At 40.2% G+C, this 25,359-nt stretch overlaps 1 protein-coding gene, 3 long non-coding RNA genes and 1 gene segment (V, D, J or C); 1 reads left to right on the plus strand and 4 right to left on the minus strand.

Moving 5' to 3' along the window:
- LOC121692616 overlaps positions 1 to 5,502 on the plus strand; it is a 46,392-nt gene extending 40,890 nt beyond the window's left edge. Inside the window, exon 3 of the long non-coding RNA XR_006025288.1 lies at positions 5,406 to 5,502. This is a non-coding gene — a long non-coding RNA (uncharacterized LOC121692616). The remainder of the gene's footprint in view (positions 1 to 5,405) is intronic.
- The window catches only part of LOC121693600 (M1-specific T cell receptor beta chain-like), a 74,002-nt gene extending 51,287 nt beyond the window's left edge, over positions 1 to 22,715 (minus strand). The window contains exons 1-2 of the mRNA XM_042073144.1: positions 22,644 to 22,715; positions 22,244 to 22,550 (exon numbers count right to left, since the gene is read on the minus strand). Coding sequence (XP_041929078.1) covers positions 22,244 to 22,550; positions 22,644 to 22,695 — 359 coding nt within the window. The 5' untranslated portion in view covers positions 22,696 to 22,715. The remainder of the gene's footprint in view (positions 1 to 22,243; positions 22,551 to 22,643) is intronic.
- On the minus strand, positions 3,817 to 5,126 carry LOC121692608. 2 transcript variants are annotated; one of them, XR_006025280.1, is made up of 3 exons: positions 5,093 to 5,126; positions 4,539 to 4,769; positions 3,817 to 4,354 (listed from the first exon to the last, which is right to left on the minus strand). It is a non-coding gene; the product is annotated as an uncharacterized LOC121692608 (long non-coding RNA). The 2 variants fall into 2 exon arrangements; XR_006025279.1 differs by having other exon boundaries at positions 4,539 to 5,120.
- LOC121692610 lies at positions 10,429 to 10,797 on the minus strand. The gene is made up of 2 exons (XR_006025282.1): positions 10,735 to 10,797; positions 10,429 to 10,629 (listed from the first exon to the last, which is right to left on the minus strand). It is a non-coding gene; the product is annotated as an uncharacterized LOC121692610 (long non-coding RNA).
- A 1-nt stretch (position 22,716) lies between the features above and the next one.
- On the minus strand, positions 22,717 to 24,889 carry LOC121692601. The segment is given in 3 exon segments: positions 22,717 to 23,219; positions 23,330 to 23,398; positions 24,766 to 24,889. Coding segments are annotated over 3 exon segments (474 nt in total).
- Between the last annotated feature and the right edge of the window lie 470 nt (positions 24,890 to 25,359).

Here is a 25,359-nt window from a genome sequence, read left to right on the forward strand (position 1 = left end):
AAACACTGTTCTCATAGCTGGAATAGGGAATGTTTTATCTTGTGAATATTTCTTATGGCATTTGCACTTGAAATTGTACCCCCACTACACTGTTGATCATGCTGCACATAAGTTATCTATAGAGCCTGTCCATTTCAGCTGAGTTTGTTTTTGTGGCTCTAAAATCGCCTCCTTGGTCAGCTCTCTGTGATTATTCAGACAGGGAACAAGACAGGTGAAAGTCCACACCACGGCGGTAATGAACTGAATGTACTGTATGGTAAAACTGTTCTTCCCAGGGAGCAGGTACCATAAAAATGACCATTTCTGTGTTGCGTGAAAAGTATTTAAAGAAATTTTAATTATACATGTCCGGTATGTGGTACCCTCTACTGAACTTAAGTACAGATTTGTGGGTGTATCTGTCTTTTACAACTTTTTTTCATGAGGAGAAACACAACACACAACTAAAATGTGATGTGATTATCTGACATATGTGCCTTCTCCTTGTAGCGTCACTATCAATCACACCCCAGATTTATTGTGCTATGAAAAGCTGCTTTAGGCATCTAACACATGGATATGTAAGACCACCTAAGATTCTATCTGAAAAGTGCCTCAGAGGTAATCCAATTAAAGATCTTGGAATGAGGCTTTTCAGTGAATTCCAGTGTTGAGAAGCTATTTTCCTTTGAATGAATTCTTATCATTATTTGATCCATATTAGGCTAATAATTCCTAATAGCTTATAGATAATATTTGTAACATCCTTATCAAAGGACTGAGAAACGCACAATATATCTGACATGCATAAGTTAGCTACTTAGCAATCTTTATCAATGCCAGCAGAACTGTTGGTCGGGCGTGCAAGAGAAGTATGTCTGTCTGCCTGTGGTGTACGTCATCACAGACCTTATGATTCTTACTGTAACTAGATGTACCGCAGAGCGGTACAAAACATGACCGCCGCCCAGTCCAGCACATTTTTTTCACAAAAATAAATCACGCTGAAAGGCCTATATGATTCTAACTGTCTCACTAAATTGCATTATCCACACTCAATTCTCACTGGTATCTGCTAGACAACAAGTACCAAAACATGATTAGTTCATAGATTTCACATGTAAAATTCATTTTATCCAACCTCACCTCCATCTTGCCTGTTCATAATTCTGAGAAATTCTTGAATTGTGTGCATGTGTGCATGTACATGTTTATGTTATGTGTGTGTGTGTGTGTGTGTGTGCGTGCTTGTGTGTGTGCCTGCGTATGTGCCTGTGTATGCAAGCGTACATATGTCTACTGTGTGAGTATGTGTCATACGTATGATTACTGTGAATGTATGTGTGTGTGTGTGTGTGTGTGTGTGTGTGTATCTGTTTGTGCACATGTGTGTACATGAAATGGGTTAACATGACCCCTGGAGGCAAACATATGGAAAGAAATGATCATCCTAGGCCCTACAGTTCTCAAGATATTCACAGAGAACTGTGTCTGCCCTACCCTCCTTTTGGGGGGTCCAGTCCAGCGGGGGGGCTACAGACCAAAACGACAAACGACGGTTCCATGCTATCCATGTGGGGTTACATGCCCACCAAGTTTTGTGTACCCCGGTCTTTCAGTGTCCCGGGAATCCTTGTTGGTGTACGTCACTAAATGTACACATAAATTATTTTATTGTAAGGCCTCCCATGAACGAAAGTACACAAAACTTGGCATGCATTCGGAGGGTGTCATAATGATCTACACTTTTAATTTCGTGCAGTTTTGACCTTGTCAGCCAGAGATATTGTGATGAAAACACCTAATTTTTTGCTTTTTAATTTTTAACTAGGTGGCGCTATACATGAAATAAGTGGTAATGGGATGGGTTGACATGCCCCCTTAAGACCAACATACATAAAAAAAGGTGGACCTAGGCCCTACGGTTCTCGAGATATTCACAGAAAACTGTCTCCGGCCACCTACAGGCCAGTTGGTGTATAGTAACATAAATTCATTTATTTTGTGGCCCCCCATGAACGGCATTCCACAAAACTTGGCGTGCATACAGAGGGTGTCATAATGATCCTACACTTCCAATTTCTTGCAGTTTTGACTATGTTAGGTCACAGATACCTGCGATTACAACACCTCATTTTTACTTTTTTATGTTTAACTAGGTGGCGCTATACATGAAATGAGTGGTTATGGAATGGGTTGACATGGCCCCTTGAGATCAACATACAAAAAAAAATGGTCCTCCTAAACCAGGGGTGGGCAACTAATTTCCCCAAGGGGCCACATGACAAACTGGGACTGTTGAGGAGGGCCGGACCCAAAATACCGAACTCAAGTCTGAACTCAATTCTGTTCAATTCTATTCTTTTCTTGTATAACATTAAGTAAATCATATGGTTTTGTTTACTAGTCGTAAGAACAGATGAAAATGTGAGGGAGACAAAGGAAAAACAGCAATATTTAATCTATGTCCAGTATTTAATCCTCATCCTCGAAAATGATTTTTTGACATTGACATTTTTTTCAGTTTTCAAAGACTGATATAAAAAAGTACTACAATATCTATATAATTAGGCTAGGTCATGAAAATGTGAAGGAGTCAGTACAACCGATAGGCCTGTGCCACCATTTCATCAACACTCAGCAATATTTCATCATAAAATCATTACCATCATTAAATTAACTCTATGCAGAATTAGACTACGAAAATGTGGAACAGACAATAGTAGGCTGTCATTAGTTAATCAACATGCACAAAGAAAACTATTTTAAAAATGTAGGCTATGTTTTTGCTTTAACTTTATGCACATAACTGTGATTGGTCAACTCGCTCTGTGTGTTGAACCGGCTGCTTCAAGCAACCTGTGGGTAGTAGCATCATACTAGTTCGCTAACATAAGCTTTGCAAATGAACTCAGACATATTTTGGTTACAATTACGGGGTTATCCGATTGTAAACTGTCTATCTGCCAGTAACGTTTTGAAATGAACACTTCGTATCGCCAACGAGCAGCAGTAGGAGTTCGTTCTAACAACCTTTGCGGTGGTGAGCGACGCAGACATAAGAGACACACAACTTTGAAAGGTTTACGCCGACGTAAAGGCAACTGCATTGTGTCGACGCAGAAGCATAAATTCTATTCACCAGCACATCAGTGAGGGTGTTTACGTCGTATGCATCCACGCACAAATGTATGGGCGTACAAATAGCAGCCTCTTTCAAAATAAAAACAACGATATTGATTTGCATGCATTATCTCTATGCTAGGCTCTTGACTATTATTATTTCACGGACCTTACGCGAAGTCAGGGAAAGGGAAAGCCCACGGGCCGGATGTGGCCCGCGGGCCGTATGTTGCCCATGTATGTCCTAAACCCTACGGTTCTCGAGATATTCACAGACTGTGTCTGCCCTACCCTCCTTTTGAGGGGTCCAGTCCAGCGGGGGGGGCTACAGATCAAAACGAAAAACGATGGTTCCATGCTATCCATGTGGGGTTACATGCCCACCAAGTTTCGTGTACCCCGGTCTTTCAGTGTCCCGGGAATCCTTGTAAATTTGGGCATGCGAAAAAGAAAAAAAAAATCTGACTAAACCTATATGACCGCCACTTCGCTGTGCGGCGGTCATCATTATTACAATTCAAAAGGGGGAGCCAAACAATTTCATTACAGTAAAAAACATATTTTGAAGCACCATGATTTGGCCATGTTTATCATACCGAGCAGTCACTCTCAGATTTGTTATTGGCTTCCTGCGTTTTATACTGTAAATGACAGTTGTCAAACAGCTTGAGCTTCATAGAAAGGGATGAAACCAGAAAATACCACAACCAATTCACGTTCATTTTTTTATAACTGTATTTTTATTCTTGAAATAAAGCAGAGTAACAGTACAATGTCATTCTCAGCATAGCTTTGCACTCTAACATCATGAAAAATGGACTGATCTAAACAACACAAATGAAATGACAGTAAACCTTTTGAGTACAGAGCATGTAGTAGCTTCTTACAAGTGCCAGGGTTTGAGTAACGGGAGGGACCTGCAGATTAAGCGCTGTGGGTTCTTTGGCTGCACAGAAGTACACAGCAGAGTCTTGCAGATTTGGATTTAAGATCGTCAGTGATGCACTGACATCGGTTATTCTTTCCATCAGAAACTTTTTGTTAGACTTGAACATGTCCTCATAGGTGGGGTCAAGCTTGGCATAAATATATCCAATTAATACCATAGCGTTATTATTGACTGTGTTTTGAATATACCATAACATTACATCAAGATTTTTGTCATCATGGCTACAATTGATATTCACTGTTTTATTAAGTTGTGCAGTAAATGATGGAGGCTGATCAAACGTTACGCCAATGCTGTACCCTAATGGGAGAGAACACAAAGATTTAACACACAAAGCTTTAAGAAACAATGTTCTGATTACAGCATAAATTACATTAAACATAAAACAACATGAACATAAAAGTAGCCTACTTAAATGAGTAATTATTAAAACTTAAATAAGTATAAGTGTGCATGGTAATATGGCCAGTCAGCAAAAACTTACCTAACACTTGGCTTAACAGTAGAAGTTGATACATCATAAAACGCTTTGACACAATTATACAAATAACTCTGATGCAGAGCACATCACCATCTGTACAATGGGATGTCAAAACATAGTGATCGTGACTGCATTTGTTATGATCTTTGCAATGTCTCCCCCTATTGGCTTACAACTCCAGCATGGATTAGAAGGTTTAGTTCACACATGGTTGAAAGATCTGATGATGAAGGTCTGATGGAGGATTGTTGATGTTTACATAAGAGTTTGTAGACTTGCATTTGTGATCATATTTCTTGGTCTGATGTTACTTCAAATCCGTAACAGTTAAATGCATTTGCAATATGATATGAGGACATTCATGAAATAAGTTACAGTATGTATGTTCTGCTGTCTTACTGTATGTTGCTAAAGCAATAGGGAAGGACTGAACATTTCATCCAAAACCACCCATAGACATTATTTGTAATTCTAATGGCGTTTTAAAATAATGTCAACTCATGGTGGTCATAACTGCTTTTGATGACTTTTGATGTTTATTCAAGAGTAATGTTTACTCTTATATTCATAGATTATGTTGGAAAAAGCAACATGGATCTAAACATGGGGGAAATGTCATTCTAATGATGCTTTACAGCAATGTATACTCAGAGAGGTCGTAAGTGCTTTGGATTCTAGTGTGTGAATTGATGTTCTGTGAAGAGTGCATTTGTACAGTATGTTTACTGTAACTACACCAACAGATATCTCTCATGGTACATCTCTCCATTTTATATTCAGATGAATGAATAGAGGGAGGCAGCCACATCTTCCCTCCATGTGAACTGCTTTGATGAGGGTTTTGGGTGAGGGAGCTGTACCCATCTGCAGCACTGTGATACTAGCAGCACAAAAGTACACAGCAGAGTCGGATGAGTTCAGATTTGAGAGAACCAGAGATCCTTCAGTAACCCCATTCCTCTTCAACTCAAACGGACTTTTTGGAAACGCTGGCTCATTGGTGGGCTCACCAGTGCTGTAGCCAAATCCAATGAGAGCCATGGCTGTGCTGTCACTGGTTTGGCGATACCATAACATGACTACAAGGCTGCTGTCATCATGGCTGCAGGTGATTTCTTCTTTGCCATTTTGTTTAGTTAAGATGTTTGGTGATTGCTGAAATTTCACACAATTAGCGGTCCCTGTAAAAAAAAACATTTGAAAAACGTTAAACAACTGTAAATGATGTTAGTAGTTTGTACCAGTAGTGAAACATAAATATACACAACATAATCTGAAAACTGTAAAAGATATTGTAAATGGAGTTAATGAGTGGATCAGTACTTAACATGACATTAAGATGAGAATGACCAGCTGAGCAGTGATGTGAGACATTGTTCAAGTGAGCAGCTCCTGATGATCCTCTGACTCTTCCTGCTCTGGGCACTAAAGTCTGATGCACTCAGACGTCTCCAGTGAGCGTCATCATCCAGGGAGGTCACAGACATCTCCCTCTGTTGGACATTACTGCCAACGAGACATGATGTTTTTAGAGAGGTGACATCAGATTTGCCCTCTCATATTACCAACAACCTTTAGTTCCCATATATTAAATATAAATTAAGTTGGGTTGTGTTGTAAACATTTTATGAATAATTGCAATTATTATTCAAGTGATCTTTGACATGTACATGTAAATCAGGTTCCTCAGCCAAGTATACTTGCGTATACAAGGAATTTGGCCTCTCTATTTATCCCATCCGTAAATTAGTGAACACACAGAGCACACAGTGAACACACAGTGAGGTGAAGCACACACTAACCCGGAGCAGTGAGCTGCCTTGCTACAGCAACGCTCGGGGAGCAGTGAGCGGGGATGGAGTACTGCACGGGCCTACCGGGCCCAGGCCCAGGGGCCCAAGGGGTCAGGGGGCCCTGAAGCCCAAGCCTTTGCATGGAATCATTGCCTCAATATCAACAAATCAGGATGTAGGCTGTGAATCTGATTGCATTTAGTATTGGCCATTCCCAAAATGCACCAGAATACAGGAAATCACATCAAACAAATTCAAAAATTTCTGGGGGAGGAGCCCCAAACCCCCCCTCACATATATGCGACAATTAGTGGGGGGCTCTTAATACATCTGGGCCCAGGGGACCGAAAGTTCATAATCCGCCCATGGCAGTGAGGGTTTGTGTGCCTTGCTCAAGGGCACTTCAGCCGTTCCTATTGGTCGGGTATCAAACCAGCAACCCTTTGGTGACAAGCCCTAACCTGTAGGCCACGACTGCCCCATTCATAGACTATATCGACCAAGCAGTCTAAACTTGGGCAAAATGTCATTCTAATTTTGCTTTACAGCAATTTTTCTCAGTGTTGTTCTGTGAAGAGTATGTTTGTATATTTACTGTAATTGTACACCAACATATATCTCTCATGGTGCCATTTTATATTTAAAAATTATACTTAAAAATGTATATTTATATTTTATAGGGCTGTCAATCGATTAAAAAAAAATCTAATTAATTACATACTCTGTGATTAATTAATCTAAATTAATCGCATATATATATGTTTTGCTGTGAAAGTATTTTAAATATTTAAATTAAAATGAATCATTGAATAATCAGCATTAGTGACATCAAAGTTCAAAAACTATTTTATTATTATTTCAATAATGGCCATAATAATCTATGATATGACCTAATATGCTGAGGAAATAAATTCAAAAGTGCTTCGGGAAGAAGTTGTTTTTCACATACAAGGTATTTCATGTCACAGATATAACCTAGGGGACACAATGAAAATAAATGAACACTCCCCTCAATGTCAACACTATTTCTTTGAATTGATGTGCGACTTTAGAGTTGATGAACTCTGGTGATATGCAAATTCCTTGCTGCAGACATTGCAGAGGACTTTATTTTAATCAACACTTCATTTTTATCAACACATCAGGCCCTTTTTTAAAAGTAAATGTTCCAATCAATGATCTAGGCAGCACATTTTCTTCTCTCCTTCATTTTACAGTCTAATAGTTACTGACTACAACGGCTCGGGGTCAAAAGTCATACGGAATCGATTAATCTGCATTATTTTTTTTAATCAGTTATTTTTTCTCAAATTAATTAATCGAAATTAATCAGTTATTTTGACAGCCCTAATATTTTACATTACTGCCAAAACATGACATTTTTTAGAGATGTGAGACTTTTATTTACCAATTATCTCATTGTATATTCATTTAAATGATCTTATAAACAGTTGCATTGATTATTCAAGCAAAGTGAAGATTTTTTGTGAAATATTATGTGTTTTGTGAGAGCAGTGAACAGCATATGAATGACATACTCTACATAGATGGCAAAAATGCTTCACAGAACCCATTCATTTCTCATGGCTGAGTCAGGTGTGTGATGGCTTGCCACATTGAGGCTGAGACAGGTGTGTGATGGCTTGCATGTGGCATGTGCATTATTTTTGCTATTGAGCTCCCCAGGACTCAGTCACTGTGCTGACTTGCAGCGCACAGATACACAGCTCCCTGACCTGCCTCCACACTCTTAATGGTGAGCGAGAACTGCTGATTGTTGATATTTTAATTCCATAGCTAATCGAGTTAACTGCTTCCTTCCTGAGGCAAAGTTTTGCAATGTCTGTGTCTAATCAATGTGCAGATGCCAAGCTTTATAGTACTCTGTTTTTGAAGGCACAGAGCGAACAGTGATAAGAGCTATAAGGAGAATGGAGAAACAAAGCTGTTTGGCTGCAAGGATCCTTATTCTTCTCTCCATGTAAGTGAGCCTGAAGTCAGCCAAATGGCCTTGTCTCTAAAATAGTCATTTCAAATATCAAGAGAACCTTGCAGGTACCTGGACCTGCATTCAGTATACCTTCCTTTTTTGTCTTTGTGAAAGCCTGTATTGAATTGGAATCACTGCTCTGTACCTTTAACACCTTAATCACAGGTATTTGATCCCCGTTGCTTTTATTTATTGTGTTTGGCTTGTGAGGCATGGAGCTGTGAATGGACGCCATAGAAGACCAGCAGCTCATGACAACAAAGGCCTTTGATTGGGAGAATGTTTTTGTAGTATGTTGAGGAAGGGTTACCCCACTGTGCTTGTGCCGCTGCACAATAATACAATGCACTGTCTTGCAGCGAGAGATTAGAAATGTTCAGCACACCCTTGGATCGGCCATCTCCAGTCATGGCAAACCGACCCCTCTCTGGAGAACCTGGTTCATAGAAAAGATTGCCAAGATGTGTCAACTGTTTTCCTGCATCAAGTTGCTGATACCAATGCATGCGATCATAATTAGTGATGCTGTGTGTGCACTGGAGCTCAGCTGTATCTCCTTGGCTCTTGATTAGAAATGCTGGGGCTTGTTCAACGCTTGTGGTGCCTTTGAGGATGAAAATCAGCGTAAATAAATTAGGTTACATCTCATGCTCATGTTGCCAATCTCACACATGGTGATCCAGTCAATATACAAACATGCACGGACTGTACCTACACGCTCACGTTGCGAATCTCACACACAGTGATCCAGTCAGTATACATGCATGGACTGCCCCTACACTCAGGAAACAGGAGACAGGAAGTTCTCATTTATGTAAAGGTGTAAATAGAGGTGTATGTAGAGGTAAAACAAAAACAACGCCTCCTTTAAATCACTTTACTGACTCCACCCTGTGTTTTATACATTTTAACAATCTTTTTACATGTTTTATAACTTTAAAAAATGTTGAAAATTGGTTGAATGTTTCTGATGGTTTAAAGCAGATTGAACTGATTTTGTATATGAAATATGCTATATAAATAACCTGGCCTTGCCTTGTCTTTGTGAAGTTATGGGGAGCTACAAGCGAGTAACCTATAATTCATTGTAGGGTGAGCTATGCACGCTCTTTATCTTTTGAATCTGATATAACTGCTATGTGCCGCAGCTGTAACCTTTTGGTAGGAGGAGATAGTTGATTTGAACCTCCGTGCATACTAGCAGCACAGTAATACACTGCGCTGTCATCAGTACTTATGCTGGAGATGAATAGTAAGCCATCTCCCTTGGACTGTCCACTTATATTAAACCGAGTCCCTTTCTCAGATGTTGGATTTTCATTGTACAACATTCCAATCAGCTCCATGGATCCAGCTGCCTTTTGCTGGTACCAGAACATGTATGGATAGTTGATATCACCGTGGCGACAATGAAGTCGGGCTTCTTTATCTTTGACAGACAGTTGCAAGATTGTCGGTGTTTGTTGGATGAGAAGAGATGACGAGACTCCACCTAGAGCAGTGTAATGTGTTTGGTAGGAATGGACAGAGATAGTGTCAAAACGGATTTTATGAAGCTGCCCATTTAAATTTTAAAATTCAATTTGATAAAATATATTCAAAAATATGGAATGGATATCCAATACAATTTGCTACTCTGTAAAAATGAACCCTGCCGAACCCTATTGTTAATATATAAAATATTCCAAAAAATGCACCTGCAAGACAGAGCAGTAAAACTGTAGAAGACAGTATGACCATGGTGGTGTTCAGCTTTAGAATTATCCAGGCACGCTTGAACTCACTTCCTCATAGAGAGAGAGGGAGAGAGAGAGGAAATGACATCATGGTTAAGGCTCACTGCTAAAGCATCATTCTCGTGTTCTGACTGAGTGGATGAATGATAAACAGCACAAATAAAAGGTCAGTTAATGTGGTTATAAAGCAGCTGGTTAGACTTTCCACCCCAAAGAAACACCACAGAGAGAGTTTTTGTCAGACTGAGTGGGGGATTTACAGTGGTGTGTGTAATAGGCCGCACAGTAATACACTGCGCTGAGAGAAGAATTCAATGTGAGAAAATGGAGGAAAGCCTCTTTTTCACCATCTCCACTCACACTGAAATCTTTTGTCCAGGGATCCTCTACGATTTTGGTGACTTTATAGGAAATATAGCCTATGAGATTCATAGCCGTGTCTCCTTCTTTTTGTTGGTACCACAGGATGGTATCGTAGCTCTTAATGTTATGGCTGCAGCTGATCTCAGGTTTATCATCAGGGTGGCACAAACGCTCATTAGGAAGCTGATGGACATCATTACAAAGTAAAAATTCTGTAAAAAACAAACAAAAAATCACGATCAGCTATGTGGAGTTATACCAGTTCCTCTTTGCAGACTGACATATCTCTGGGCCACATGGTGAAATCTTGTGCTTACCTGGAAAAGAGAACAGAGAGACAGTGAATGTGATGAGTGATCGGAGCATGACTGAAGATTGAGAGAGCTGAGAGGAGAACACTGACACGGGGACAGGATGTAGAAACCATGGTCTTGATGATGTCACATAGATTAATTGTTTATGAAAAGCAAAACAGGTGAGAGAACACTGACTGTTGTGGCCCTCCATCATGATATTAAAATCAGGAAGTTCAAGCTACATTTTTCAACTCATGGTGACAAAGTGACAACCTAATTGTATAGATAAAGGTGTGAGGGACCAACTCATTTTTTTATAAATGAATACAAATCTGAATGTAAATTAATGCAGTGGCCCCTATCAAAAGAAAGACAATAAATTGAGCGTTTGATACACCCAGGAGGCAGACGAGTGATGAAATGGTGCAGGTGATGTGTGTAATTGTGTTAATATAACTTTCAAGTAGAGATAGGAAGCAAATGTGTATTGTGTGGTTGAGCTCTTAAATGAGAAAAGAGGTGGAGGTAATCTCTCCTCACATCTCTGGCCCATAGAAGCTATACTGCCCTCTAATGGAGCCCCTGTAGTACTGCAGGAAAATGGAAAATATGAACACAGTTACGCAAGGTAAGTACAGTTACATCAAAAGGACATTGCAGTTGTGTGGAAAAAACTGCTCAGAGATGAAGTGTGAACAATTTTATGCTCTTACATACATATAACTGTATGTATAAAAGGAACAATGGAACATGTAGGTATGCAAAATGTTAAAATGTTTTATTGAAAATAATTCTGAAGAAGGTGGCAGGGTCCATTTCTCCAAAAGGAAGGAAACTGTAGTTGTATGAGGAAAAACTGCTCAGAGATGAAGTATAAACAATACAAATGCTTTTAAATACATGGAATTGTGGATCAGTATTTCATTAACTTGAGAAATAATTGTGTGGAGATCATATATAGAACACAATTATGACCAAATCACACATTACCAGGTGAAATGAAGTTGATTTCTTTCATTTACAGACAGTGATAAATATTTGTGTTTGTATTTATAATATATCTTTATGGAGAGAGTAATTAATATCTGAATCACAAAATATATTTGTAAGTCATAGTACATAGAGCACAATTATGACCCAATGTGCATATAAGGTACAGTACATCAGAGGAAATTAGTTGATTTCCATTCACAGACTGATAAATATTGTGTTTGGATTTATCACAGAATATATTTGTGAGTCATAGTACATTTATTTGGAAATGATGAGTCTAAATCTATGTGTTGGTAAATGCACCCAACTCTAATGTATCTGCTCTGTGTTTCAGCTCTGAGTGGAGTGGTGCTAGGGATTTTTGTAGGGGGACATAGTTGATTTGAACCTCATACTCATGTGCATACTAGCAGCACAAAAATACACAGCACTGTCACCAGCAGTTATGCTAGAGATCACCAGTGTGGCATTTTTCTGTGCGTCTCCACTTATGTTAAACCGATCCACAAATGTTTTCTCAGGTGTTGGATTTTTATACTGCAGCATTCCAATCAGCTCCATGGATCCAGCTGCCTTTTGCTGGTACCAGAACATGTATGGATAGCTACTATCACCATGGTAACAATAAAGTTTGGCTTCTTTGTCTTTGACAAACCGTTGCAGGTCTGTTGGTATTTGTTGGATGATGAGAGATGAGAGGACCCCACCTAAAGCAGAATGGAAATTAGTTTTATTGTCCTGAAAGCAATAATGGCTCTCTTTACACCAGAACAGAAATTAAAGAGCTTACCTGCAGATAAAAGTACAGCCACAATGGCTATGAAAGTTTGAGACATTGTCCACAAATGGAAAATGAAAAGCAACCAAGAAGCAGAACCAAAAGTTCAGCAAGTTCTGAGGGAAACGGAATGGGAAATATCAGATAATAATGATTATCTCAGATAACTCTCAAATGACTAACAGGCTTAGAAGAATGTAATCTCTTGATGGAGGACATTCTCTTCACAACTCAGTGGTATCTGAGTGTGTGTGGGTGTGGGTGTGTGTGTGTGTGTGGGGGGGGGGGGGGGGGCGTGTAATCATTAACAGTGTGACAAGTTACCCATGTGACAACGTACCCTGCTCTCCTCCAATTATTTGAATATCAGTGAAAGAGAGAACACTCCTTCCGGCGTCAGCAGGGAACTTCTCTACCACAGTCGCTCTTTCAATATTCTGAAACCGCTCTCATATACAAGTCTGTGCATGTAGCTATTTTGCTGACAGCCAGTCTGCTGTGTTATCTGAACCATGGTTATATACTACAACCTGCTAGACCAGGCATCTAATTCAAGTGAATGGAGAATCAGTTATAACCTACTAAGGGGGTGTCTGTTAGTGTGGCTAGGCTCTATCTCAGTGTTTCTCAAAGTGTGGTCCGGGGACCACTGGTGGTCCGCAAGCTATCCTAAGTGGTCCGCGAGCAGATGTGGTAAAATATAATATAGATGAGTTTTTTACAATATTGAACCAACTTGTATGTAAATCCAAACAGTTCTGCAACACTGCCTGAAAGCTATATGAATATCTCTATGAATATGAATATGAATCCTCTGACACAAGCAAGGTGCAAAGACAATAAGCAAGGTGGTCCAGTGAGTAGGCCTACTGTGTAATATACTGTTGAAGTAGGTCTACTGTTTTTTTTAGATAGGTGGTCCGTAAAGTTTTTTTTATTGGTTAAGTGGTCCTTGGTCTGAAAAAGTTTGAGAAACACTGCTCCATCTGATGTGACACTGCTGCTGGTTGGTTATGGTATGCAGCTGGTTATGGTATTTGTAGAGATGGAAGTGTAAGTGTTGCACTGTGCTTCTGTGGCAGCGCAGAAATATCCAGCACTGTCATCCTTGGAAACGTCTCTCATGGTGAAGGTGGCGTTTTTTATGGCATCACCTTTCAAGGTGATTTTATCTTGAAATGTTGGCTCTAAATTCTGATGGGTTCCATACAAGTTGCCCATTGGCTCAAACGTCCTCTTCATTGAGTTGTGCTTGTACCAGTGAATGCGATCATGGTTGGGTAAGTCATGCAAACACTGTATCTCAATAGACTCTCCATGACTTCTGATGAAAACAGGAGGGGTTTGATGTACTCTAGAAGTCTGAATGTAACCTGCAGTAAAACAAATACATATGAATAAAATGTTTTTTCAGTGTTAAAAATAGGCTACTATTTTAAAATATATATTTAAACATATGAAAACCCAATTAAATGTGATATGGTGTAACAACTAATCAAGTCAACCCTATTTTTGTAATATGCCAAAAAAAATGCACCTGCAAGACAGAGCAGTAAAACTGTAGAAGACAGTATGATCATGGTGGTGTTCAGCTTCAGAATTATCCAAACACACTTGAACTCCCTTCCTCAAAGAGAGAAAAAGGAAATTACATCACAGTTAAAGCTCACTGCTAAAGCATCGCTCTGTTGTTCAGAAAGCGATCGCTCATCTGTGTGGATAGATGATAAACAGCACAAATAAAAAGTCAGTTAATGTGGTTGTTAAGCAGCTGGTTAAACTTGGTTCCACCAAAAGTAAACACCACAGAGAGTTTTTTTCAGACTGAGTGAGGGATTTACAGTGTGTAATAGGCCGCACAGTTATACACTGCGCTGATCGAAAAGTCCATTGAGAGAAAATGGAGGGATTCTTTTTTTCCACTATCTAAGGGGAAGCCGTAGCCTACTGGTTAGCGCTTCGGACTTGTAACCGGAGGGTTGCCGGTTTAAACCCCGACCAGTAGGCATGGCTGAAGTGCCCTTGAGCAAGGCATCTAACCCCTCACTGCTCCCTGAGCGCTGCTGTTATTGGAGGCAGCTCACTGCGCCGGGATTAGTGTGTGCTTCACCTCACTGTGTGCTGAGCTAAATGACCTGTTGTGGTGAGAATGGCTTTCCCTGCTCCCCCTACCGTCTCTCAGTGGAAAACAAGCCTTGCAAGATCTTCTAGTGTTCGACAGTGTCTGAATCACTGAATCAGAAATGTGCACTCCAAAGCTGTAGGCGGAGCACCTTAGAGACAAATATAACAGCAAAAGTGAGAAATGACGAAGAAATGACTGCAGTTACTGTACAGATCGGCCCTTTAATGTGGTTATAAAGCAGCTGGCTAGACTTTCCACCCTAAAGAACCATCACAGAGAGTTTTTGTCAGTCTGAGTGGGGGATTTACAGTGCTGTGTGTAATAGGCCGCACAGTAATATATTGCGCTGAGAGAAGATTTCAACGAGAGAAAATGGAGTGAAGCCTCTTTTTCACCATCTCCACTCACATTGAAATCTGTTTGCCAGGGATCCTCCAATGTTACGGATTTGTAGTACATTTTCCCAATAAGTTTCATAGCCGTGTCTCCTTCTTTTTGTTGGTACCACAGAATGGTATCATAGGTCTTGATGTTATGACTGCAGCTGATCTCAACTTTCTCATCAAGGTGGCACAAACGGTTATTGGGAAGCTGATGGACATCATTACAAAGTAAAAATTCTGTAAAAAACAAACAAAAAACACAATCGACTATGTGGGGTTATACCAGTTCCTCTTTGCAGACTGACATATCTCTGGGCCACATGGTGAAATCTTGTGCTTACCTGGAAAAGAGAACAGAGAGACAGTGAATGTGATGAGTGATCGGAGCATGACTGAAGAGTGAGAGAGCTGAGAGGAGAACACTGACACGGGGACAGGATGTAGAAACCATGGTCTTGATGACGTCACATCAGTAGATTCATTGTTTATGAAAAGTAAAACAAACTTCAAATGAAAAAAAAAGAGATGAGAGAAAATGTTTGATTGTTGTGGCCCTTGATCAGATGATCAAAATCATTACTGTCACTATTATTATATTAGATGAGGAGAAGGCAGCTCTCAGTTCAATACCCCCCTTGTTTTTGTGTAGGATTGAGGAGAGGGCATTATGTAATTGGGTTCATCTGTCACATCACACAAAAACTCAATAAGTGCTGCTCTGATGGACTGGACAGGTAGTTGGGCATAAATTCAGATCCTGGAGTGACACTGGGACAGGCGATCTGATGAAGGCCTTGTAGGCCGAAACGTTATCGCCTATTAAACGTTTTTTAATTTACTCGGAGTGTGCGACACCTTCCTTCACTGACTTTAGTTATACACACCGGTAGCCAGCACCTCATCTTGGTGTGCATCTCTCCTCCACTGGGACAGGATTCTACATCAACCATGGTCTTGATGATGTCAGATCAATGGATTCACTATTTATGAAAGAAACAAAAAGCAGCTGAGAGAACCCTTGTCCCTGTAAGGGAGGGCATTGTTATCGGTTTTGTCCGTCACACCTTAATAAGTACAGGTCTGATGGATTGGACTGGTACTTGAAATTAATCCAGAGGCTGGAGTATTTGTTTCAGTTTCATTGGCTATTGTGTATCGGGCAAGGCAAATGCTATTGCTGAGATATCCCATAGAATGCACCTGCAAGACAGGGCAGCGAAGCGGGAGAACAAAGTATGATCATGGTGATGTTCAGCTTTAGAATAATCACACTTAAACTCCCTTCCTCATAGAGAGGAAAAGGAAATGACATCACGGTTGAGGCTCACGGCTAAAGCATTGCTTTGTTATTCAGACAGCGATCGCTCATCTGTGTGGATGAATGATAAACAGCACAAATAAAAAGTCAGTTAATGTGGTTGTAAAGCAGCTGGTTAGACTTTCCACCCCAAAGAAACACCACAGAGAGAGTTTTTGTCAGACTGAGTGGGGGATTTACAGTGCTGTGTGTAATAGGCCGCACAGTAATACACTGCGCTGGGAGAAGAATTCAACGAGACAAAATGGAGGGATCCTTTTTTTTTACCATCTCCACTCACATTGAAATCTTTTTTCCAGGGTTCCTCTACGATTTTAGAGACTGTAGAGTAAACATAACCAATGAGTTCCATAGATGTGTCTCCTTTTTTTTGTTGGTAAAACAGGATTGTATCGTAGTTGTTGATGCTATGGTTGCAGCTGATCTCAACTTTACCACCAGGGAGGTGCAAAATATCACTAGGAAGCTGATGGACATCATTACAAAGTAAAAATCCTGTAACAGAAAACAAGATAGTCACAATGAACTATGTGTTGTTAAACCAGTTCCTCTTTGCAGACTCTGCCATATCTCTGGGCCACATGGTGAAATCTTGTGCTTACCTGGAAAAGTGAACAGAGAGACAGTGAATGTGATGAGTGATCGGAGCATGACTGAAGAGTGAGAGAGCTGAGAGGAGAACATTGACATGCGACAGGATGTAGAAACCATGGTCTTGATGATGTCACATCAGTGGATTCATTGTTTATGAAAAAAAACCCCCATCAACTGTTGTAGTCCTCAATCAAGATATTAAAATCAGGTAGTTACTGGAGAGAAGGCAGCTCTCAATACCCCCTTGTTCCTATGTAGGTGGGGGGGGTTGGGTGTTATTGTAATCGGGTTCATCTGTCACATAACACTTAAACTTAATAAGTGCTGCTCTGATGGGCTGAAGTGAGTTGTAATTAAATTCAAATGGAGTATATGTTTGAGTTTCATTATATTGGAACTGGACTGGTAAGCCAGATGCTGGAATTTTTGTTTCAGTTCCATAGGTTATTGTGTAATGGGGAGCATATGATGCCATGATATTTGATAGTGAAGCAAAAGATGAAAAAGGATATGACATCAAAATTGCTTCTTGCTTTGCTTGGAAAAGGAACATTTGATGAACATGAACATCACTGTGTTTTAGCTTCCCCTAGTTATCACATAACCTGACTCTCGCCAGATGAATTTCGTTCCGCCTAGCTCCACTCACATCCATCTGGGATCACTTCCGTTGAGAGTGATTTCGGCACCAGATTTTATGGTAGAGCCAATCAGGATGCAGGGCGGGAGTTTCATAGATGTGAGACTGTGAGACTGTTCTCAGCGTCACAGGTTGGCTTCGATGTGAGTGGTTGAAGTAGCACGTCAATAGATGACGGATAAGTGGCTTATCCAATCATATGCAAGAATTTTTGATAAGGCCCAGCCTTCTGAAACACCACTCCAATGGATCGATCCCAGATGGATGAGTGGAGCTAGGCAGAACGAAATCCATCTGGGAAAGTTAGTTATCACAGGCTCATACCACAATATCAGTTTGACACAGGGAAACTGTCATTACTAGGGCTGCACCAATATTTCAATTAATCGATTAGTTAGCGACTAAATTAATCGGCAATTATTTTGGTAATGGGTTAATTGATGTGTGTCAATTTTCAAGGAAGATACCACAGCTACTTAATATTTTCAGATTTTCTCACTCCTGTATGACAGTAAACTAAATATCTTTGGTGTGTGAACAGAACATTCAAGGATTATATTTTTGACTTTTGGAAACACTGATCAACATTTTTGTTCATTATTTTCTATAATTTTATCGAAGAAACGTCTAATCCATTAATTGACGGATTAATTGACTATAGAAATAGTCATTATTTGCAGCTGTAGTTATAACCATCATCTAGAAAAGTAATCAATGAGGCCAAGAGGCTTTAGGATGGAATGGAAAGAAATATCCTTAATATAAAACCGTTTGTGGTATTATCGAATTTAGACATAAAATCCCATACACCAATATTAACAGTGACCCTTGCTGGTAAAAGGACAAATTTCATAAAGAGCTGATGACAGTATATTATATAATTACTCCCCAGTTCTTACGGTTCAGTTATTTCCCATACAGTATTCAACCTGTGTTCAGTCAGAAAATGCCAATTTATGTAAAGTGAACGTGAAAGAACTTGAACATGGTCACATCTGAAGAGGAAAGGTTTGTTCTTTCACAGGTGAAAACATTAGAAGAGAAAACGAAGTAGAGATCACCCATCTGCCACACTGTGGCTCACGAGCAGCACAGAAGTACGTAGCAGTGTCACCGGGTGCTAAGCCAGTTATATTTAGAGTGCCAAACTTCTTCCCATGTCCTGCCAATTCATATCTCGTCTCCTCAGGGGACTTATTTTCATGATAAATGTACCCAAGAAGTCTCAAGGCCTCTCCTCTGGCTGACAGGTGGTACCACAATATAGTGTTTAAAGTGGCGTCTTGATGGGAACAGTTGAATTGGACACTTTCCCCAGGCATCCTCAGGACTGAGACAGGGGACTGGTAAACACTGGTGCAGAAACTGATATCTGAAAAACAACAACAACAACAATAATAATAATAATAATAATAATAATAATAACAACAATAACAACGATAATAAGGAGAAACTTGATCTCCAATGCTCATGCAAAGAATGCACTTAGGTGGGAACAACAATCCCGATTCGGGTTGGAATGATGCTCACCTATGATCCAGAGCAATGCAACTGAGAGGATAGTAAGAAGCCCTTTCAGTGTGGCCTTGTCCATGCTGTGTCCACATGCACTGTTTTATGAGGGAGGGAGGAATATTGCGGTGCACCGTCCACCCTGACCTCCTATGGGGGACAGGAGAACACAGTCATGACCTCAGGTGCATAAAGCGAAACAGTCTTCTGATTCCAAATACACTCAAGCTTTTGACATCACTTGATGACCTTGGCCTGAGTTCACTTTAAATGTTATGAGCCCCACCTGCAGGAAGGAAAGTGTACTACACAGCGATTTTTGTTGGGCGATGCTACACATGTTCTGCACTGTGTGTACTCACAGCACAGAGGTACTGTCCACTGTCTTCTGGTGCCAGGCTTTTAATGCGTAGCAATCCACTCTCAAAGCTGTCTTTAACGGCTTCGTATTTATCAGTGCCGTAATCTCCGTAGTCAGGCTGCCCACCCACAAAAGTGAACACCAGGCGCCTCATTCCTTCCCCTGCATGTTGTTGAAACCAGTACATCTGAGTATGGGAAGCATCTTTGTTGTGACTGCAGTTCATTTCGATAGTGCTCTGGGACGGCTTCCACAGAATGGTGGGGGACTGAAAAACACCACTCCCTTCAACAAGACCTGAGAAAGAGAACATCAAATACAGAAAAAAGATGTAGATTTCCATAAAGGTGCCATAGTTCAGATATTCAGATATTATTCACGAGCAAATCGACAATCATCAATTACCTCGTGGCCAAAATATATGGAATACAAAGATTACAACGATCATGGTGACAAAACCCACGTGGAGAGACATGGACAGCACTGAGTGAAGAACAGAAGCATGCAGAGGGCTGTTGGGGCGGGGGTGTATGTGTGTGTGTGTGTGTGGGGGGGGGGGCTGCTGACAGTTACTCTTGTCTCATCATTTCCTGATTAAACACATTTTATAGCTGGGTACTGAATCAGACCGTTATAGTAGTTGGATGCAGGTGTGTTGGGCTGTGAGGTAAAAGCAGGTCATAATGTGCTCGATAAAGGGAGGGTTTTAGTAGGGGAAAATAGGGATTCATTTGACTGTGTACATGCTGCACAGAAATATATGGCAGTATCATTTGGAAGAGTATTCAACAAGGTCATAGTGTTATCTTGTCCTTTATTCGCATTTCCTTTTATACTGATTTTATGTCGGAGGTCAGGCTCAGGATAACCATCTGTTCTCATTAGATAACCCATGAAAACAAGGCCTTGGTCATGGGTCTGTTGATACCAGTTGATTTGATAATAGGTGTCAACATTGTGAGAGCACTCAAAGGTCACATTAGTTCTTGGATCACTGATGGAGTTCGGTGGAGACTGATTGACTCTGTTGCCGGAACAAAAACCTGCATAACGACAAACATGCAATAGTCACTTCCACAAACAATTGGTTTCTTTACATTATTGCAGTGTACTGCAAGCATTGACATATTTCGGAAATTAAATGTGAAAATCTCTTCAGAAAGTGAAAGAACTGAGAACAATGCAGAGGAATGAAATGATTTAATTAACCTTAATTACATCTAATTTACCTGTTATAAGAGATATAGTGACAGCCAAACCTACAACAACTTGGTCCATGTTTACTCTTCTTGTTGACAGTGAAAGAGGCTAAAGATGTCCACTCCCACACCACTATATCTTTCACGACGATGACATGATGTTCATGTGCATTCTATTCCCCGCCCCAAACGGTTCCTCTAGCAGTGCACACTGTGCGCTATAGGGATGATGTATGTTGGGGTGTGGTGTTTAGTCAAGTGAATTTGTCCAAAAATCTGAATATTCATGATAATTGATATTTATCACATGCAGTCACATGTGAGACATCAGCCACTGTGTGTGTGTGTGTGTGTATATGTAGTGTGTGTGTGTGTGTGTGTGTGTTTATTCATGAGTGTTTATTTATTCATGAGTGTGTGTGTTTATTCATGAGTGTTTATTCAGTGCCCTTATTAGAGTGTGAGTGAGTGGATAGTGCATATGATGACAAAACAGGAAAATAAAAATGATTTTGTCATCAACTCTCCTGGACTCCAATTTAGGCCATCCAATAGGCTAAGTGCAGACACATTTGAGCCTGAACCGCTCAGTGCCTTCTGCCTCTCTGATTAAAACTTGTGAAGTAATATGACAAAAAAGCAACACAATCTGATTTTATCAGCATACACAGTCATTCAAATGAATACTAAATAGAAAACATTCTGGTGGGCTCTTTGTATTGCATCTCACACTTGGTCAATTGGCATTTGGTGTAGTTCATATCACCACTCATATGCACGGCAGCTATAGCACTAGAATCAACAAGGCTGTAGAAGAAGCATGTATGGAAGAGGGGAAAAAATTAGGTTTTTGTTCAGAATCCAGATGGCTGGTAACACTGTGCTAACTTGCTGCACAGAAGTATACAGCACTGTCGTTTGATGAGAGGCTGTTGATGGTTAGTGAATTCTCTTCATTGGCCTTGGCATTCCCATGCAGCTGGATTCGGCTTGCAAAATCTTTTTCTTTGTTCTCTTGGTTAACAAAGAGATTTCCCATTAGTGTGTATGCTCTTCCATCTCTTTGACAGTACCCGAGAATGACTTTATAGTCCTTTATATTATGCAAACAATTAAATTTCACAGATTTTCCTTCACTCTTTATAAAATCTGCAGGTGTTTGTTCAACTGTTTGGCCAAGATAGGCACCTGTTGAAAGAAGGAATGTTCATATTCTGTAAGTCACTTTGGACAAAACTGTCTGCAAAATACCATAACCATAACCAAGCAAACATCAAAATAATGAAGTCTCTTAAACCATTATAAGTACCCCCGTAATTTAGTGGGTATTCATACCTGTTAGCCAGAGAACTGACAGTGTAAAGAGGCTAGCTTTGCACATGTTGACCTCTTTGGAATGAAGTGACAGTGTGCATCATAATGGCACACCTAGTGAATAGTGGCTGCTGTGGTGCACCCTTCTGGATGTTCACGGAACTGCAACAGTGTCACTTGGATAACAGCCTATTGTCGCCCTGTGTGGTTTAACCATTAATGTTCTAGTTTCATTAGGGCCCGTTACAGTGGTTTAATGCAGGTGTCAAACACTGCTGGTGTTATTGTAAGGCGGAGAGGAGACCTGTAGCACTGTGCTTTGCTTGCAGCGCAGAAATACACAGCGCTGTCTTCAAGTTGGATTGGTTTCAGGAAATAAAGATAGCTGTTTTTAGTCCCATCCCCAGACAGCTGGAGGTGTTTTTCATATGAATTTTCCATATTTGGAGTCTGAGAGAAGTACACATATCCAATGAGATCAAGACCAACAACTTTAGCAGTTTGCTTGTACCACAAAATCGTGTTGTAGTCTGTAATTTGATGTTGGCAGTTAAATGACACATTGCTTCCTTGGGGTTTTAAAATCTCAGGAGGACTCTGTTGAACGTCATAACTTTGTCCTGTTGAATGGAATGGATCACAAGTTCATAAATGATACAAATTATATATAATAACCATAACATAATGTATTTCTTGAGAATAAAGTCTTATACCTTTAACCCAGAGTGGGATTAGAGTCAGGTGGATGAGGAGGCCTCGTATCATATTGACACATGAAAGCTGCAGATATGGATGTTACTGACACCAAAGACACCCAGTACAAATGGAGGAAGTGCTTCTGCTGAGTCAGCAGTAGAGTTAAACCACTCCCTGTCTTAACGTCTAAACGTCTAAATCCACAACGCTTTACGGTGGTAAAGATCAGCTGTCATGGCTGATGGAAATCAGTTTTTGTGAAGAGAGCACAGGATGTATGGCACTGTGCACACTGGCTGCACAGTAATACAAAGCACTGTCATCTGAAGACAGGTTCTTTATGGTGATGAAGCTCTTTTCGTTTTCACCAGAACTTCCATTCAGTTCAATGTTCTGTTCAAATGGTTTCTCTTTGACTTTAGTTATCCTATAGACATATCCAAGCAGTGTCATTCCTCCGGCCTGGGGTTGTTGATACCACAGGATTACATTATAGCCTGAGATGTTGTGTGAGCATTGGAACTCAGCAGAATCCTCTCGGTTCTTAAACATGTCAGGAGGAGTCTGGCTCACACCAGTTGTCATTGCAGAATCTGTAACGAGTTGAGATACAGTGGTCAGAATAGTGACGATGTTCTGAAAATAAGATGAAAATAAACGTGTTTCCTCAATGAAAAGGATTTCAATACATGAAAAGAAATACCCATAATCCATAGCAGTATGGAGAAGCTGGTGATGTGAGATGCTACCATGTTGTTGCTGAACTGGAACACTGCAGAACAGAGAGAGACAAAAAGAAACGATGAGGAGGTGGAGCAGAACAGAGGAGGGGAACAAGAGCGAGAACACTACGGATAGAGGGGGAGAGGGAACAACTTTATACACAATTATACACACAGAACATTTATGTCATTGCCAAACTGGACTTAGTTTCTCATTCTTACTCCTTAGTGTTAGTGGTGCAATAGGAATATGATAGTGTTTTGGTGACCTTTGAGAGTGTAAGTTTTTGTAGAAGGGAGGGGCAAAGAGATGCACTGTGCATAACTAGCAGCACAGAAGTACAGTACACAGCAGAATCAGCAGGTTTGAGTTTGTTTAGATGGAGGAACGCATCATTCACGACGCACCCGTCACACTGAAGTATTTTCCGGTCATTTCAATTGTTGGGAAATCAAAACGCACATATCCAATAAGTTTTAATGCTGGATCTCCTTCCAGTTGTTGGTACCACAAAATTGTGTCATAACTGGTTATGTTATGACTGCAGTTCAGCTGAACAGAATGTCCAGGCTGCGTTAAAAGATCACGGGGAACCTGATGAGCTTGTTGACTGTCAGACAATGCTGTGGAAATAGATACAGGACATGTTTACCTACAGTAAAATCTCAACAAACAGAAACTTGTAAAATAACTCAGATGTAAGTATATAACTGAATACCTGCTACCCAAATGGTAAGCGTAGCAAGTTGGATGAGAAGTATATTCATCATGTTGTTAACCCACAAGAGTAACTGGTGTGCAGATGCACAGAGAACTTAGAAGGCAAGAGGTGACATCATCATGAAAGAGTTCAATAATGATGTCAATTGAAAGAGGAGTCACCTAAAATAAACCACAGGTTTACCTTCACATTGTGCATAATCTTTCAAACCATTTAAAGCAAATTGAAAAGTAAGAGACAGGATCTAGGTAATTAACATATATAATGATATTATGTTATGTATATTTTATTCATGATGCAATATAGTCATGGGAAATTAACTAGATGTACTGCAGAGCAGTACAAAATATGACCGCCGCCCAGTCCAGCACATTTTTTCCAGAAAAATAAGATATGCTTGTAAATTGTGTTAATTTCCTACTTTGTTCCATTTTTGTGTGTTTGTAATTGAGTGTGTGCAGAGTGTGTGGTTGTGTTTGTGTATATGTGTTTTGTGTGAAACATGAAATGCATATCACTGCACACTTTTTCTGCATTTGTTTACATGGCTACACCTTCTAAAGTGTCAACATCTAATAATCTAATAATAAACATGCTAAAATACACAGACAACACATGGCTTGTGCCTCAGAAAATATTGCCAGTATTAGATGTAGAAGCATTTACACTTTTTCACACTAAAAAAGATCACTGACCTTGAAGAGGGTTAGTGTACAAATCATAATTGAGCATGGGCAAAGACTGACCATGCCATGTAGGGCCATGCACTCCTATCTGTATCAAATTTGAGAGGAACAGAAGGTGGGACCAAAGATACTGGGTAGTGAGTGAACTGAGAGAGATGAGAGAGAGAGGTTGTGAATGTGCACCCCCTGCAGAGCTATCTGAGCATTTGTGCAAACTTATCCTCATAGTTTGATGATCCTGCAAACAGATATACTAGCAAAGTCATTTCTCTGTTCTGAACTCAAAACACAACCTGTGAAGTATTAAGAACAAAATGAATATTAATTTTAGAAAATGTGTATGTCCCTCATGCCATCACCTGTGTGTGTCACTTGGATAACTGCCCCATTGTTGTCATGTGTTAGCCTGACGAGCCAGACCCACATTAAAATGTAGGGTCTGGGCACTCACCGTTCGCAGTGCTCAGTCCGAGGGGCGGGATAATCAGTTGTCTTTCAAATTCCCTCTGCACGCAATAGGACAGCGGCAGTGCTATGAGTCCCATGCATTTCCCACCAGCGGAGCTAGTTGGCTAGTTCAAACGTTTGTCAACTTAATAAAAG

Source organism: Alosa sapidissima, chromosome 19 (assembly GCF_018492685.1).
Source record: "Alosa sapidissima isolate fAloSap1 chromosome 19, fAloSap1.pri, whole genome shotgun sequence".
Classification (NCBI taxonomy): domain Eukaryota; kingdom Metazoa; phylum Chordata; class Actinopteri; order Clupeiformes; family Clupeidae; genus Alosa; species Alosa sapidissima.